We start from the raw sequence: 18,449 nt of genomic DNA, 5'->3' as shown, positions 1-18,449 counted from the left end.
GCCAGTAGCAGAGTTAGCTTCAATCCCCGGCATGCTTAGGATCCTCCAAACCCCACCAGGAGTAAGGCCCGAGCACAGTCAGGTTGGTCTAAAAGCAACAACAACAACAACAACAAAACTTCATGGGAGCTAGGATATAAGAAGTTAATTTTTAATATCATAGTGTCTGGGTTGGACAAAAATCTTTTTTATTCAAGGCTAGATAACCACATGTATGAAAGCTTTATTGAAGACAGATGACAAAATTTACCCTTTAAAGTATGCAGTTACATGATTTTCAGTATATCCACTTTCTTTTACTTTTACCACAAATATTAGAACATTTTTATTATCGTGAAAAGAAACCTGTACTTGTTGAATAGCCACCATGTCCATAACTTCGTGCCCAGCAAACCATCTTTGGATTTGCCTCCTAGGGACAGTTTATAAAATAGAATTCAGTGATTTGTAGTCTTTTGTGACCTGCTGCTTTCACGAGTGTTGAAGAGGCTTCCCTGTGAGAGAATGTGTCATTTCTTCGATCCTTTTTCTTCCTTTCTTCGTTTCTTTTTGGGCCACAGCCAGCAGCACTTAGGGGTTACTCCTGGCTCTGCGCTCAGAAATTACCCCTGGCCAGCTCAAGGGATCATTTGGGGGATGCTGGGGATCAGACTTGGCTCGGACACAGGCAAGGCAAACGCTCTACCAATGGTGTTATCACTCTGGCCCCACTTTTTTTTTTTTTACTTGTCTTTTTTTGGGGTCCACAACCGGCTGCATTCAGGGGTTAGTCCTGGCTCTGCGCTCAGAAATCGCTGCTGGCTGGCTAAGGGGACCATATGGGATGCTGGGGGTCGAACCCGGGTCTGTCCCGGATCTGCTACTTGAAAAGCAAACACTGTACCCCTGTGCTATCGCTCTGCCCCCCACCCCTCCCTTGTTCCCTTTCTGAGCACACACACGCCCAGTGATGCTCAGAGCTTACTCCGGACTCTGAGCTCAGGGATGAGAGACCTTCTGGGACACCGGATTGAACTTGGCAAGACCAGCATCTGTTGCTGTGCTATTGCTCTATCCTCTGTCCAGAATGCTCTGAAGGAACTATCGGACTGGTTTTCAAAGTGTCTGCACTGTTTTGTATTGACTTGATGTTCCTTATTGAGATGTCTTCATCACAGTCTTGTCATTCTGTGCTTGTGCAGCTTCTGACTCTAGAGCGCACTCAGAGATCATCCATCACTCCTGCGGTGTTCCAGGGGACCACAGGAGATGCAGTGATTGTACCAGGGTCGTCATGGGCACGACGAGCTCTTTACCCACTGCTCCATCTCTGGTGCCTCTTGACATTCTCTGTTTCAAAAAGCTGAAAGCCCATCGTGAAGCCCCTTGTGGATTTGCTAGTGTGCTTCTCTGAGCAGTGAGCACTGTTTCTTTGATTCTTGACCACTTGTAGGAACATGCCTACTCTTATCCTTTGCCCTTTTTGGGACTACTGGTATTGTCATTAGAATCTATCTTTAGGATTTGCATATTATTGCTTTCCTTTCTCTGGGTCCTCCCTCTTCAATGCTTTGAAGAATGTCTTTCAAAGCACCAATTTTAAATTTTGTTTTGGTGCTACTATACTTCTTCGTATCATAAGACGCACACACACACACACCCCCACATGGGGGAAAATGTCTGTCTTATGGAGCAAATGCCACCCGGATCCGAAGCCTGAGTGCAGGGGGGAGAGTGTATACTGACCGTCGGACATCCGTAGTATTACGCCCTCTTTATTGCGTAGACATACCACATAGTAGGAGCAATCGGGTCAACGCACTTTTACTGTCACATAAGTAGAGTTTTTGTTTAAGACTGTTTGATCGCTGTTGTGACTTATTTTATATTAACGAAAAACTTTATTTATTTATTTATTTATTTTGGTTTTTGGGTCACACCCGGCAGTGCTCAGGGGTTATTCCTGGCTCCAGGCTCAGAAATTGCTCCTGGCAGGCACGGGGGACCATATGGGACGCCGGGATTCGAACTGATGACCTCCTGCATGAAAGGCAAACGCCTTACCTCCATGCTATCTTTCCGGCCCTTTATTTTTATTTTGACCAAAGTGGCTTACATATCTTTCACGGTAATATTTTAGGTACATATTAACATTAAGTCAGGGGCATTCCCATCACCAAAGTTGTCCTCCCTCTCCCGCCTTCCCATCTTGCATCCCATATCCCCCTCCCTCACCCACTGGGCTAATCCTATAAGTGGTCTCTGTGTCTAGCTTACTATTTAGTTATCATACAACTGTTTGGTCTTGGTACTCTCCATTATTTCCCCCTCTATGAAAAACTATTTAATTTTTTTTTTAATTTTTTGATGTAAAAATAGTTAGGTAACTGTATTAAAGTAGCTGTGCACCTGCATATTGTAAACATTTCGGCCTCATAGGCTGTTTGTTATCTCCTAACGGTGTCTCGCGTTGCACCATTTGCTTTAGAATATTTTTTTTCTTGTTTTCCTTGTCTAAAAACTGTACATCTTATGGTCAGGTGTGTCTTATAGAGCAAAAAGTACGGTATATCCATTGTGGCTTGGGGATCACTTCTAACTGTCCACATGGTTATGTGGTGACAGATTCAGATGCAGGGACCTCACATTCAGGTTTGTACTCCCCTTTTAAACCATCTCTCTGACTTTGATGAAATAAAAAATTTTAAGTATGCTTTTGATGTACAAAAACTATAAATGAGTTAATAAGTAAAAGTATACTTAGTAATGTATGGTGTTGCGATATAATGTATCTGGTTATAACTCTGGAGTTTTTGTTTTGTTTTGGGGCCACACTCTGCAGTGAAGTGGTTACTCCTGGCCCTGAGCTCAGAAATTACTCCTGGATCAGGTGCATGCTGCAAGGCAAAACACCCTATCCACTATAGTAGTGTTTCCTCTTCCTTCCTTCCTTCCTTCCTTCCTTCCTTCCTTCCTTCCTTCCTTCCTTCCTTCCTTCCTTCCTTCCTTCCTTCCTTCCTTCCTTCCTTCCTCCCTCCCTCCCTCCCTCCCTCACCCCCAGCAGCATTCAGGGTTACTCCTGGCTCTGCACTCAGAAATTGCTCCTATCGGCTCTGGGGGCCATTAGGGATGCTGGTATTCAACCACAGTTCGTACTGGATTGGCTGTGCTAGTGTTTTCTTTAAAGTGTTTGAGTTGATTGGATTTACATGCCTTACTTTGAAGTGACTTTTTTGCTGTTTGAGAATTGTCGTGGTAGAAATAGTTCATCACTTTTTTTTATCACTTACCAGTGATGTTAAGGTCTTTTGTCTTTTTGGGGTGGGGTCACACCCCAGCAGTGTTCAGGGGGGTTACTCCTGGCTCTATGCTCAGAAATCGCTCCTGGCAGGCTCAGGGCACCATATGGGATGCCTGGATTCGAACCACGGTCCTTCTGCATGCAAGGCAAATGCCCTGCCTCCATGCTTTCTCTCCGGCCCCCCGTGTAAGGGTTTTTCATACAAACATTTGTACATTCAAATGTTTTGTACTTCATTCAAAAGGTTACTGACAGTTGGTGTCTTATGCTAACCCATGAGGGAGTTGGAGAGTTGAAACTTGAAAGTTTCTTTATTCCCTACAGAGCCTTAACTTAAATTACAAATAAAATTTCCACATATTTTTTCTCTTTTTATTCCCTATACTGTTGTGATCATTGGGGTGGGTGATTGCAATGCCTGTGCACTTCATTGTGCCCAGATATTATGTATATAATTTAGGAAATGATAGGGCATTGATTTGAATGTAAAACTTAAGTGAGGCAGGTGTAAAATGAGATTCTATGTATTCTTGAGGATATAGGAGCTCTGTACCAGCTTGAATGCAGATTTGGATAATTTGTGAAAGTACTTATTGCCATTGACATAGAGGGTTAGGGCTGGCCATGTAATCAAGTAGCCTCGGAGTTGTTTATTTTCCAACAAGTACTGTGAACTCAATTTGACACTGGAAGTTACCGTGGACTTTCTTTCTCTTGCATCATTGTCTGCAATAGATGCTGCAATCAAACTGACATCGCCTTGAGAGGCTGGTGATGGCTGAGAAAGGGGGAATGGAGTTGCCTGTTGGGTCATGCTTTTAACCTGCGGAGGCCACTGAGAGATAAGAGGATTCAGGAAAGTTCTGAGTGGCTGTCATCGCTGTGACCCTGAGCATCTCAACTCATTTTTCTTTACGGAGTTTCCGATTGAGATTGAATTTGATGACTCAAATATTTGTATTCATTTTAGATTCCCTGAAGTCAGAATTTCTCTGTTTTGTTTCCTTGCTTTATCCTCGGCACAAAGAACTTGGCCTTGAGTTGTTGTCCAGAGGCAATAGAACGTGATTTGACAGGACAGTGGCACTTTTCCTAGTTAGTAATCATGTGACCTGACACAAGTTTCTAAATTTATCTAGACTGAGTTTCTACATCTGTAAAATGGGATTATAAGATTATCTGCTTCTACAAAGATTATTAGGAAAATGAAAGGATATAAAAGAATAACATAGTTATAACATAGCTTGACAGGTAGTAATTAAAGGTTTTGTCACCGATTTCATGTATTTTTTTTTCCTACTTCTAATTTTTTCCTGGTCACACTTCTTAGAGTTTACTTTTGGTTCTATACTGAGGGATCACTTTTAGGTGGTTCTCAGGGGACTGACTATATGTGGTGCTGGGGATCTAACCCCGATTGAGTACAAGGCAGCTATCTTCCCTGCTGTAATCTCTTGTTCCTGATTTCTTTTCCCTAGGTATTTTATTTGATTTTTTTGTTTGTTTGTTTGGTTGGTTTTTGAGCCACACCCACAGCCACTCAGGGTTTATTCCTGGCTCTGTGCTCAGAAATCGCTCTTGGCAAGTGTGGGGAACCATCTGGGATACCGGGAATGGATGGATCCTGGGTCCATTCTGGGTCTGCAGTGTGTGCAAGGCAAACACCCTGTCATTGTGCTGCTATGTATCGTTCTGGCCCCACCTGGTTACAAATTTGTTCTTAATTGAATTTCAATCATAGAATATACACCACCTTTCGTCAGTGCACTTTTTCCACCACCAATGCACCCGTGTCCCTAGTTTCCCTCCCACCCACCCCCGCCCTGTTTCTAGGACAGACATTTTGCAGGTGCTCTCTCTCTCTCTCTCTCTCTCTCTCTCTCTCTCTCTCTCTCTCTCTCTCTCTCTCCCCTTTCTTCCCCTCTCTCCCCCTCTCTTTCTCTCTTTCTCTCTCCTTTCCCTCTCTCTTCTTTTTGACACTGGTTTGCACTATTGTTAATAAAGGGGGTACCATAACATGCCTCTTACCTCCTTTCAGCACCTAGTGCTTGTCCAAAGTAATAAGGTCCAAGTATCATTTCTTTCTTTTTTTTTTTTTTTGCTTTTTTGCTTTTTGGGTCACACCCGGCACCACTCAGGGGTTACTCCTGGCTCCATGCTCAGAAATCGCCCCTGGCAGGCACAGGGGACCATATGGGATGCCGGGACCTTCTGCATGAAAGGCAAACGCCTTACCTCCATGCTATCTCTCCGGCCCCCAAGCTTCCTGCCGTGTCCTCCTGGCCCTCATCTCTGTTGTCTCTGGTTATTATTGCCATTCTGTCTTTTACTTTTCTTATAGTTCATAAATGGGTGAGATTATTCAGTATCCCTCTCTCCCTCTGCCTCATTTCTCTCAGCATAATAATGTCCATAATTATCCCATGTTTAAGCCAATTTTGACTCCCATTTTCCGTTACATATTATTCCAGTGTATAAAATACCATAGTTTTTTTAGCCTCTCATTTGTTTTTCACTTGGTTGTTTCCATATTCAGCAATTGTAAATAGTGCTGTGATGAACATAGGATTGCAGAGGACTTTTCTTCATGGTATTTGGGGTTCTAGGGTATATTCCTAGGAGTGGAATTGCTGACTCACATGGAAACTCAATTTCTAGATTATTGAGGAATAGTCACACTGTTTTCAAAAAGGCTGGACTAGTTGGCATTCCCACCAGCAGTGAATGAGAGTCCCACATCCACACCGGCACTGTGGAACCTGATTTTTGTTTTTAAGAACTATGTTCATTGATCATTAGTTCTCTTTTGTTTGGGGGCCATACCTGGTGGTGTTCAGGGCTGACTCCTTGCTCTGTTCTCAGGGATCACTCTTGAAGGACTCCAGGAACCATATGGAGTATCTAGCCAGGGGTGCACAGTAAGCACCATAATCCCTGTACTAGTTCTCCAGCCATGTTTTCACACCCCTGCCCCTTCCCAGTCCATCATACATAGGAATGGAGAAAGCACCTTCAGCACAAATTTCCCCTCAGACTAGACATACCCAAATCACCGAGATGGGAACATAATTTTGTTTTAGTGCAAACGTGGAAAAGATCCTAGCTTTGTTTCATAAATAGTATTCAATGTTTTCTTCATTCCATAGCCTCTCTGAGAGTAGTTTTAGCAAAGAGTAAGTGTGATGAAATGAATGCAAATCTATTGCCGCTACTTAGAAAAAAACTTAAAACCATATGCCACATTGCCAACGTCTTTGAAAAAACCTTATCATTCGTGTTTTGCACACGTCTGGGCCGAGTGCTTGCTTACTCCTGGCTCTGTGCTCAAGGATCACTTCTGATGGGACTCGGGGAACTGTATGTGGTGCCAGGGATGGAACCTTTTGTCCATCCGTGTACATTGTGCTCTGGCTACCACCCTATACAATTTTAACATCAGAAAAGACTTCTGAGTTTTGAGGTTAAAATTTATTATTATTATCGCTTCTCGGCCTTTTGGCTAAGATCAAGTGTAGTAAAATTTATTATTATAACCTTTTTCATGATTTTCCTTCAATTTAAGTACCGTATTTGCCGCCGTATAAGACGACCCCCTAATTTTGCAGTTAAAACCTAGGTTTAGGCCTCTATTCGCTATATCAGACAGAACGTTCCTGTGCTGCAACTGTATGTCCCACAGTGAGCCAATCCCAACAAGCAAAGGTCCAAAGGTTCTACTGTGATAGACTTCCTCTCTGACTCTGGCCACTCTGAGCAGGCTTTTAACAGTGTAGATTCGGGTCCAGAACATTGTCTAATTTGCATGCATAAAAGCCTGCTTGGATTGGCTGAGTCAGGGAGGCGGTCCGAGCAGCCTGGCAGTGGTTGGTGCAGGATCGAGTTGGAAAATTCGTTTTGTGGCCATATTCAGACAATTTTCGTTTAGCGGCATAGTGAAATATTTTTCGGGATATACTCGGTGTATAAGACGACCCCCGATTTTCGGTTGACTTTTTTTGTTTGTTTCAAAAGTCGCCTTATATGCCGGAAAATACGGTATTTATGAATACCTGGTTAAAATACTTCTGAAGTCAGAAAGTTAATATGGTTTTATATGTGGCAGCCAAATGTAATGTTAATTTAAATTTTAAATTTTTGTTTTAGTTAAAGTCAACTTTCTTTTCTTCTCTTCCTTCTTCCCTCCCTCCCCCCTCTCTCTTTCTCTGCCTTTTTTGAGGGACATACCTAGAACTGCTCAGGGCTTAATCTTTGCTCTACATTCTGGGATTGCTCCTAGTGAAACTTGGGAGACTGTATGTGATGCTGAGAATTGAGCCAGGAAATGCAAGAATAGGTGGAATATGATAATTTAGTTGAATATTGTTTGGAGTATCTGCCACAAGCTGTAGGTGGTGCTATTGCTTTTCCCTTTAAAATGTACATTATAGTTCTTCTGTAAAGAATTATTTTGATCCCTCTTTATCATCTACATGGGCATCTTTATATCTAGATGGAAAATGAATGGTTTATGAGCTTAATGTAAATATTTTGGGCCTATTAATAGTGGTGCTTTGGGGCTCTCTGAAACTTGGAAAACGTTATACCATCACCTATACCACTTTTCATTGTGACTCAGGAAACATCTAAACAAATTAGCATTTAAAATAAACCTTTCACGAACTAAGAATTAGTATAGGTCATAACCCAGTGAGTAGTTTTCATGGTCCTACGATAAGTTGCATTTCCTTCTGGAAAGAACTGTTTCTAAAGTGTGGATAGCTATGTGTTTATGTACTTGCAAGTACAAGTTTTGCCAGTGCTCATTCCTGTATGTCTTTGTATCTCTACCATTGCTCTTAACATAAATAAGTTAACCATTGTGAGTAGTCAACAGAAAAGTATAAATTTAAATCTTAGGCTTGATTTTCTAATTTAGGAAATTCAATAAGAAATTATTTTGTTTTCTAGGCTGGGGCACTGGATTTGTTGAAGGAGCTTAAGAATATTCCCATGACCCTGGAATTATTGCAGGTATGTGCTTATATAGACATTTTTTGAATAAGTAATTGTCAAAAGTATTAAATTATCTTCGATATCAATAGAATATTTGTGTTTTGTTCTATGATGTGAACCATTATTGGCTTTCTTTTGTTTTTGTGCCATACCTAGTGATGGTCAGGGATTATACTTGATTCTGCACTCAGGAATTACTCCTGGCACTCCGCAGGGACTGTGTGGTGCTAAGGATAGAATTTGAGACAACCTCATGTAAGGCAAATGCTTTCTTTACCTGCTGTGCTGTCACCCTGGCCCCTGCCCTTCCCCCCCCCCCCCCCCCAGATAGTGAGCTATATCAACACTCTTGAGGTTGCTTTTCTGGAACAGGGATATCTTCCTTGATAAATCAATACTGAACCTTCAAGGTTGGCAGTGGGAATAAAACCTCACTGTGAAGGGAGGTCTGGACTTTGCATACTTTTATCTAATTGTGACTCTTGGTTCACTTGATCTAACCTAACCAGTTTGCTATTCTTACACCGCTTACCTTTCTTCCTGGATAACTTATCTGTCCCTGTAATACTGGCTCCCAAATACTATTTTTTTTTTTGACCACACTGAAGGTACTCAGGAGTTACTCCTGGCTCTGTGCTCAGAAATCACTCCTGGCAGTCTCTGGGGACCATATGGAATGCTGGGGATTGGATCCAGGTCCATCTTGGGCCGTCTGCATGCAAAGCAAACAGATGCCCTACTGCTGTGCTATTTTCTTTTGCTCCACCCCCATATCTTTTTTTATCCTATTTTCCCGAGTCTTTTACACAAATGACTTTTAAATTAAATCCTAATTATTTCTAAAACACTTTTTTTGATTGTGCAAGATTATGCTCAGGGTTTACTCCTGGCTTGGTGTTTGGGGACTATATGTGATGCTAGGGTTCAAACTTGGCTTGACTGTGTTGAAGGCAAGTGTCTTATCTGTTGTACTATTTATCCAGACCCTGAAATACTTTAAAATCAAACAAAATAAAACATTTGGTTTTCCCAGCCACAGTTCAAGTGCCATCAGCTGCTGTAGTAAGCAGCTGTCATGATAAACAACAGAGAACATACTCATCTCTGCAGAAAGCTATTTTCCACTTTTGACAGCACTGATCAAAGATAAACTCAGCTACCTACCAGACATTTATTTCCCTTTGTTTCATGGGAAATCACACCCTGTTTTTAGCCTCCTTTCTTTCTCACACAAATCTGGTCATGTATGCATCCTCCTGAGCTGCCTTTCCTAAAAGACTATTCTCAAGATTGCATGTATCTGGCCTGTCCTTCCTATCCCTGAACTTAGTATGGACACTACTATTCTATCAGCTGCGAAACCCTTCTTAACCCTCTCTTCACATTCTAGGAACATATTCATATTTTAAGACTCAGTTTAGTGGGTCAAGAGGCAGGACAGTGGATTAGGTGTTTTCCATTCCAGCAGTACGTATTCCGCCTGCTCCCTATTTCCAGGTGTGATCCTGAGCACAAAGCCAGGAGTAAGCCATCAGGACTGCTGGTGTTGCCAAAAAAGTCAGCTTGATGTTTCTACCAGTCCTACTTAGGACAAATTAATGCCAAAAAAGATTTCTACCTGGGCAGTTATAGCTCTCTGTTTGTGTCTGCAGAAGTTTTTTTCTCTTTAACTTTCCCCCAATATCTGAAAATAGAATACTGTTACCACTGCTTCATATGTAAAGCATTGCAGCGGTCCTGTACCAAAAATAACCTGACAAGTGGTATCAAATAGAGTAGTGCAAAACCTTTACTCAGTGAGGGGGAAATGTTCAACTGTACTCATCTTTTTAATGCCACCCTAATGGAAACTTAAATGTGTTGTTTTGTTTTTTGTTTTGTTTTTTGGTTTTTTTGGTTTTTGGGTCACACCTGGCAGCGCTCAGTGGCTTATTCCTGGCTCTATGCTCAGAAATTGTCCCTGGCAGGCACAGGGGACCATATGGGGTGCCGGGATTCGAACTACCGTCCTTCTGCACGAAAGGCAAAACACCTTACCTCCATGCTATCTCTCCGGCCCGAAACTTAAATGTTTATATAGATACACTTTCCAAAGAATAAAGCATAATAAGCAAAACTATGCTAAAATATTTTGACCCCATCCTTATAACCATGCCCACAATCATTTCTGTACATTCAAATATTGAGATTACTGTGTTGTTTTTGCCTTTTTCTTTTAACATTTGGGTCATACTTATGGTGCTCAGGACTTACTCCTGCCTTTGCACTCAGGGATCACTCAAATGCACTTGGGGATCATACAGGGGGCTGGAGGGGATCCAACCCAGGTTAGCTATGTGTAAGGTAAACATACCTGCCTGCTATTGCTCCAGCTCCTTGACAAAATTTTCTTCAGATAAGCCTGCTAGGATAAGGTCATGCCTATGTGGTGAGTAACTTCATTGTAGTCAGAGTTTTTCTAGTGTTGATTTGCTAGAAAAGCTGCTGATTCTTGGTCATGAGCTACACACACATACATATACACACACAGTTGTGATGCTCACACACTTGACCACAGTGCTTACTGAGGATTTGCACTCGGGCTGGCATATTGCTCAGTCAAGGTGCTTATGCACACAGTTCCCTCTGGGCCTCACTGTGTTGCTTGCATCTTCTTGCTGGAGACTTGCGCTTCTGGCTGTGCTGCTTGCTGGGGTGGGTGGGAGGGTGTCACACATTCTGATATTGTGCCAAGCTTCCTAGATAGCAGAGCCATTGGTACTTGGTACTTGTGACCCAAGGATCAAACCTAATTGTGCACCTTTTACCACTGAGGTGGGTTCCTATCATACGTTTGGAATTAAGAATTGCGTTTTCTCATTTGTGGGATATAAAAATAGAGTATTGAAATAATACCCAAAGACAATAGAGAGTGCTGGGAGAACTAGTTCATACCCAAAGACAATAGAGAGGGCTGGGAGAACTAGTCCATGATAGGACACTTGCAACAAAGAGGTGTGTGAGTGTGTGTGAGGATTAGGGTTAGGCTCAAATTTTTTTCTTTAAATTCCAGGAGACAGCCAGCTTTATTTCACTGTCCCTACCGCCATGTACACCTCCTCTCATGGCCTCCTACTAAGCCTTTTCCTAGCAGCTACTTCTCTACTCCTTCTGGCTCTCTTGGCCTCTGTTTCCCGTTCAGCTGCTTTTTCCAGGCTTCCTAACTGGCTTCCAGGCTGACCAACTCCCTTTGGTGATGTTCCTGCTGCTGGTTCTTTGATGATACTCAAGTGATAATGCTGAATCTGATGCTGAATCGCTGGTGATGATGCCTCTTATACACTTCTCTCTCTAACTCTCCTTCTTATCCCCCTCTCCGTGGGGTGCAGTTAGGGCCGATTAGGGGCTTCTATGACAGTGATAGCTGGTAATGATCATGCTGGACAAGAACTGGGTGCTGAAAGGTGGTAAAGTGATATCCAGGATATCCCTTCAGGAATAATACTGCAAACCACCAGTGCCTACAAGGAAAAACAGGAGGAATGAAAGGAGGGAGGCAAAGGAAAAACTGGAGACATTGTTGGGGAGAAAGTATGCACTGGTGAAGGGTTGCGTATTGGAACATTGTATAAATAGAATTCAGCCATCACTTTTATAACTATCTCAACAGCCAATTAAAAATTATTATTTAAAAGAAATGTGTTTTATGAACCCAAGTGATAGCACAGAGGATTGTGTTTATGCTCAAGCAGGGTTTGATCCCCAACACCACATCACTCCCAAATTCACCAGGAGTGATATCTAAGCACGGAAACACTGCTGGATGTGTCCCACTCCATAAACTCCTTCAAAAGAATTGTTTATTTTTATTATCTTGTTTTTGGCCCCAGCTCTTGGTGCTCAGGGCTTACTCCTGGTTATTGGTTCAGGATCACTTTTGGCAAGACTTTGAGGACTAAAACCAGTGATACTAGACTCTACTTGGCCAAAAAGGCAACACTGTAGCCCCGTGCTCACTCATGGGCCAGCAGTGTCATTTATCTCAGTACTCAGTCCTGCTCTGCCCTCATGGATTAGGATTAGGTAAAGCTGGCAAATCACTCCATGTTCTTTCCACCTTTCCAAAGCAATGCCCAAGTGTTTGCCAGCTGTTCTAAGTAGAACAGTTAACTAACTCTGGGCAATTTCTCTTATCTGGAATTCCTTTTTTGGTGAGGGGTGGGCCACACCTGATGGCACTCGGATCACTCCTGATTCTAAGCTCAGTCGTCATCCTGGCCTGTTCCAGGGATTACATGGGATGCCCATGGATCGAACCTGGGTTGGCCATGTACAAGGTAAACATCCTATCCACTGTGCCTGCGCTGGCCCCAAAGAATATGCCACTCGAATTTCTTGATTTGTAGTTCATTTCAAAAACTTTCATGTTATTTTGAAATGCCATGTATTCTTTCATGAAGTCTTTTTCCTGACTGGGAGATAGTGCAAGTACTCTAGCTTGGCATATGGAAGACGGGCTCAATTCCTGCAAGAAGTGTTCTCCGAACTGCCAGGAACCACCCCCAAGCACCTTGCCAGGAGTAGCTTGAACACTACTGTGTGTGTGGTCCAAAACAAAGCAAAAAATTAACAACAAAACCCCCACACAAAATCCTTTACTAATTCCTAACATAACTTGAAAGCACAAAACACTATTGATTTTTGTAAATTAGAATGTACCAGTGTCAGGGCTTTTTTGTCTTTGATTTTGGGGAGGGCATACTTGTCGCTTAGGGATCGTTCCCAGTAGGGCTCAGGGGGCCATATGGGATGCTGGGAATGGAATCTACATTGTTGGTGCACAAACAATGCACCAAGTGCCCACCGTGCTGTGTTCTGCTTTGTCTCCCGACTCTGATTTTGCTCTTGGGGCTACACCCATCGATTCTTAGAGATCCCTCCTGGTGAGGTGTGGGGACCTGTGAGCTTATAGTATTAAGGAAAATGTGGAGTCTAGGTCATTTTTAGACAAATACAGACTAAAACTAAATAAAATAAATTTGTCATCTTTTCTTTGTCTGCTTTACTTTACAGTTCCAAAAATATATCCTAAAAAGAGAAGAAAAAATACCTCACTTATTAAAAATTTTTTTTTAACCTCAGGAGTCCCATTTCTTATTCTTTTTATTTTATTTTATTTTTTGTTTTTGGGCCACACCTGCTGATGCTCAGGGCTCACTCCTGGACACACACTCAGAAATCGTCCTGGCTTGGGGGACCATATGGGACGCTGGGGGATTGAACCGCAGTTCGTCCTAGATTAGCGCATGCAAGGCAAACGCCCTACCATTTGCACCACTGCTCTGGTCCTCACATTTTTTATTACTGACCAGAAAATTTCTTATAATTTTTTTTCTCTTTAAACACCATGGTTACAAGATCATTCATACTACATTTTTTTCCCCACAGATCAAGTTGCTCATGATTGAATTACAGTCATACATTGTATAACAACCTTCACCAGTGCTCATTTCCTTCTACCAATGTCAAGTTTCCTCTCACCCTTCCTGATGCCCTCAACTTTACCACCCACTCTCCCCTGCCTGCCTCTGGGGCAGGCAGAAAATTTCTTATATTAACATATTATTGGTGCCTGTCTTTTTCTATTTTAATTTGTTTTAATAAAACAAGGGGGAATGAAACCCAACTACAATCATGCTTGTAATCATGGTGCTTAAATAAAGATTTTATTAAAAAGAAAAGGAAATGGGGCCTGGAGAGATAGCATGGAGGTAAGGCGTTTGCCTTGCATGCAGAAGGATGCAATGGATCGAATCCTGGCATCCCATATGGTCCCCCGAGTCTGCCAGGAGTGATTTCTGAGTGTAGAGCCAGGAGTAACTCCTGAGCACTGCTGGGTGTGACCCAAAAACCAAAAAAAAAAAAAAAAGAAAAGGAAATGAGTTTTTTTTTTTGGGGGGGGGGGGGCATACCCAGCAGTACTTAGGGATTACTCCTGATTTTATTCTTATGAATTACTGCTGCCAGGCTCCTGACCATATGGGATGCCATAGATCAAAACTGGGGGGTGACTGCATGCAAGGCAGGTGTCCTACCCACTGTACTATCATATCACTTTAGCCCTAGAAAATCAGATTCTTTAGTTTTCTTTCTTTTGTTTGGTTTTTTTTTTGGGGGGGGGCACTCAGGAGTTACTCCTGGCTCTATACTCAGAAATCACTCCTGGCAGGCTCAGGGGACCATATGGGACCATATGGGATGCTGAGAATCGAACCCAGGTCTGTACTGGGTCGGCCACATGCAAGGCAATCGCCCTACTGCTGTGCTATAACTCTTTAGTTTTCCAAGTATCCTCTGCATTACTCTGAAGCACCAGTCTTTGCCAAGCTGTTTCAGTACCGAATTTCATATCTTTATTAGTAACTCAGATGTTTTCTTCTATACCTTTATAAAAGTGGATTCTTGCCTCGAAAACTTCTCTTATTAGTATAAAACCATGTGAGTGTTTTAGAGTTGTGCAATCGCCTTTATTTATTTATTTATTTATTTGTTTATTTTTGGGGTTTGGGTCACATCTGGCAGTGCTCAGGACTTACTCCTGGCTCTTTGCTTAGAAATCACCCCCGGCAGGCTCCGGGGTCCATATGGGACTCGAACCACCATCCTTCTGCATGCAAGGCAAATGCCCGGCCGCTGTGTTTTCTCCGGCCCCAAATTGCCTTTATTTTTATGCTGTGAAATCTGAATCGTTCTTGTTCAGCTTTCCAAGAGATTATATGTATTATTTATCTTGCATATATCTCAGTGGTTACATAAAAGTTCAGTCTTGAGTATGTCCCTTTCTTGAGAAGTTAATAATTTATTAGGAATTCTTAGGTATCCATTTGCTTCTCTGCCTTAAAGTTTACTGCAGGAGTTTCCTTTTATTTTCTTTTGTTACTTTATTCTCCCAGACTAAGAATATTTTGAACAATTGTTACTAACAACTTGAACTTACTAAATAAATTATAATCCATAAAGAAACTGCCAGAGGGCCTGGAGAGATAGCACAGCGGCGTTTGCCTTGCAAGCAGCCGATCCAGGACCAAAGGTGGTTGGTTCGAATCTCAGTGTCCCATAGGGTCCCCCCGTGCCTGCCAGGAGCTATTTCTGAGCAGACAGCCAGGAGTAACCGCTGAGCACTGCCGGGTGTGGCCCAAAAACCAAAAAAAAAAAAAAAAAAAAAAAAAAAGAAACTGCCAAAGCTTTCATGTTCTCTGAGCTCATTTTGAAAATCACTGCTGGAAATAGTCCCGACTTAGGGGTTGATGTGGGTCAGAGTTTCGGCCCTATAATTAGTGAATCGAGGGTGCCAGGCAGGTTTCCTCCCTCCCTCCCTCCGTCCCTCTCTCCCTTCCTTCTTTCCTTAAAGGACTGGCAGAAGGTGAATGAGTGTGGATACTTACAGCATTATCCTAGGCTCATAGTATTACTCTTAGTAAATTATTTGTATTCTGATGCCCATTTTAATTTTAATTTATTGGGGATTAAGTTCTGGTTATAAAAACAATTCTCAGAGACAAAATAGAGGGGGGACTGAAGGGTCCAGCTCCCGACATGAAGCTCACCACAGGGATCATTTAGTGCAGTCACAGAAATAATTACACTGAGAACTATCATAACAAAATGGGACTGAATGAGGGAAGTAGAAAGCCTGTCTAGAGTACAGGCTGGTGTGGGGTGGGGAGAAAGGACACTGGGGATATTGGTCATGGGAATGTTGCGCTGATGAAGGATTTATATATATATATATATCAAAAAAAAAAGAAATGATAAGGCCTCCCAATTCTTATCACAGGCTGTGTTCTTTATACTGACTATAGAAAGAGGAGGTACAGTAAATTCACCCCATATACACCTCAACACAGGCCCTTTGCCTGGTCTGTATTGTGAATTGGGGGGCAAAAATATACTATTTAAACTTTTATAGGTGATTATATTTGTCTTGAAATTCTCTTTGTAATTTGTAATGCTTTCTGATCTAATATTCTGCAGGATATGTATAGAAATAAAAAGAGCATATACACATACACATAATTTCTATTATGCCATTGTGGAAAGGGTGGTTTATTTTACCAGCTTACTTTGATGGCATGTTAGTTCTTGCAGTGATTTGAAGGTGCCTTTTCTTAAGACTTTCGTATATTAATAGCTGTGTCCATTGGAGGCCTCTGCATGGAGAAACTAGTTAGGATAACCAGAAAGCAGAGGCAAAGCTTTCTGCTCTGCAAGCCTACTTCTGACAGTTGAGTTCCTGAGATACTTATTGTACAAACAGGTGGTTTCCTTGACTCGATGCTATAGATGGGTCCAAATATGATGTTTTAAAATGGTCTTTTATTTTCTTTGTCCAGTTCTATGGTCAGTTTCTTGACATTTATTTCTCAACTCAATTTTGATCTTCATTTTAAGAAATACAAGATGCTTTTGGATTGTTTTGTTTTATCTTTACTAAATAAATAGAAACATAGAAGATGAGATTTTTTTAGAATGATTCAGTTGGCATGTTCCCAAGAAAAAAATTTAATCCAACATTGTCACCATATTCTTTGATGGAAAATAAAACTCTCTGGTTAATCCAAAAAAAAAAAACACTAAGATTTTCATATATTATCATAAGAATTTACATGAAGGTTCCTTTCTGCCTTAAAATGGAAACAGGAATCTGGGAAAGGGATAATGAAATGCTAAATTGTCTGAGGAAAATTGTTTTCACAGAATTTTGTTATTTCTTTATAGTCCACGAGAATTGGAATGTCAGTAAATGCCATTCGCAAGCAGAGTACAGATGAAGAAGTGACATCTTTAGCAAAGTCCCTCATCAAGTCCTGGAAGAAGTTATTAGGTATGATGGACCTTTCTTTAGTATGTATTTATGATGTTCTGTTTTATTAAAATATTTAGTGCTTGTACTTTTTTTTTTCTTTTGACTGTAGATGAGTTTAAATCAGTGCCTTATTAGTAAGGGAGGCATATTAGTTTGACCTTCTTGAGGGTATTCATCTTTTTTGACTTTAAATACTTGGAATTATAGTTTCTCCCTAAGATTTTTCCTCAAGGGGAAGGTTGTCTTATTTGAAAAAATTTTTTCTTACTTGAAGACTTACAGGAGGGGCTAGAGAGATAGCATTTTGGCTAGGGTGCTTACCTTGCAAATAGCTGGCCCAGGCTTGAGTCCTGGCATCTCATGGTCTCCCCAGCTCCACCAGGAGTAATTCCTGAATGCAGAACTGGGTACTCTTAGCACCTACCCTGAGCATTGTCAGGTATGGACTCAAAACAAAAACCAAAAATGGAAAGACAAAGAAAAGACAGGAGTAATAAAAATAACTTGCTTTTATTTTATTTTTTTTCCTGTTTTGTGCAGGGTACCTTCACCTGGTGGCGCTCAGGGTCTGCTCCTGACTGTTCATACTTTTGTTAGCAGGGACAAAATCAGGGTTGGCCAGATACAAGCTGGCCCCTAATTTTAATTTTGGGGAATTATTTCGTCATTCTTTTTTTGCAACACATGGGTATGTACTTTCTATAAAATCATGTTTTCTGGGCCATTTGTAAATGCTTTGAGATTCATCTCTTGCCCTTTACTGCATAACTGTATTGCTTATTTTGGTTGAAATTTGGGCCATGCCCAGTTGCGCTAGTCTGTTTAGAACTCAATCTTTGTGGGGCTTGGGGGACCATTGGTGGATTAATTAAAACAGGCAGGGTCTGCTGTGCGTAAGGTCTTAACTCTAACCCCAGTATGATCCCTCAAGTTGTTTCCACATGTAATTATAATATAAAAATCATACCAGTGGTATTGTCCTTTCATTAAGACTACAAGTTTTTTTATTTATCAATTACCCTAGTGAGAGCCCTCCTTTCCAGAGCTTAGAGTTACACATATCATCTCCTAGTTTAGATATTAATTTGCATTTCTCTTTTGTTTCTTTTATGATAGTGTTTTTTTTTAACATATAACATCTTTAAGCACCGTAATTACAAGCATGATTGTAGTTGGGTTTCAGTCATAAAGAGAATGATGTTATTTTGAAGACTTCTAGCTAGCTCCCTTCATCAGAGTATACACTATATATAATTTATTGTTTCTGTCTCTGCTAGGCCTGTGGGACTTACTTTTAAGAATCTGAAACCTACCTTCCTCCTTATTCAGACC

General features: G+C 41.5%; 1 protein-coding gene, 1 non-coding gene and 1 pseudogene across 2 annotated transcripts in view; all 3 read left to right on the top strand.

Annotated features, from left to right (window-relative positions):
* Positions 1–18,449, top strand: part of TCEA1 (transcription elongation factor A1) — a 38,791-nt gene that overhangs the window by 4,381 nt on the left and 15,961 nt on the right. The window contains exons 2-3 of the mRNA XM_049781936.1: positions 8,228–8,290; positions 17,030–17,135. Coding sequence (XP_049637893.1) covers positions 8,228–8,290; positions 17,030–17,135 — 169 coding nt within the window. The remainder of the gene's footprint in view (positions 1–8,227; positions 8,291–17,029; positions 17,136–18,449) is intronic.
* On the top strand, positions 6,760–6,875 carry LOC126021355 (uncharacterized; annotated as a pseudogene).
* On the top strand, positions 16,067–16,197 carry LOC126021187 (small nucleolar RNA SNORA51). The gene has a single exon (XR_007499792.1). It is a non-coding gene; the product is annotated as a small nucleolar RNA SNORA51 (small nucleolar RNA).

The sequence above is a fragment of the Suncus etruscus genome, chromosome 10 (assembly GCF_024139225.1).
Source record: "Suncus etruscus isolate mSunEtr1 chromosome 10, mSunEtr1.pri.cur, whole genome shotgun sequence".
In the NCBI taxonomy this organism is placed as follows: domain Eukaryota; kingdom Metazoa; phylum Chordata; class Mammalia; order Eulipotyphla; family Soricidae; genus Suncus; species Suncus etruscus.
Note: the sequence above shows the minus strand (reverse complement) of the source record. Positions and strands in the feature narration are given on the sequence as shown.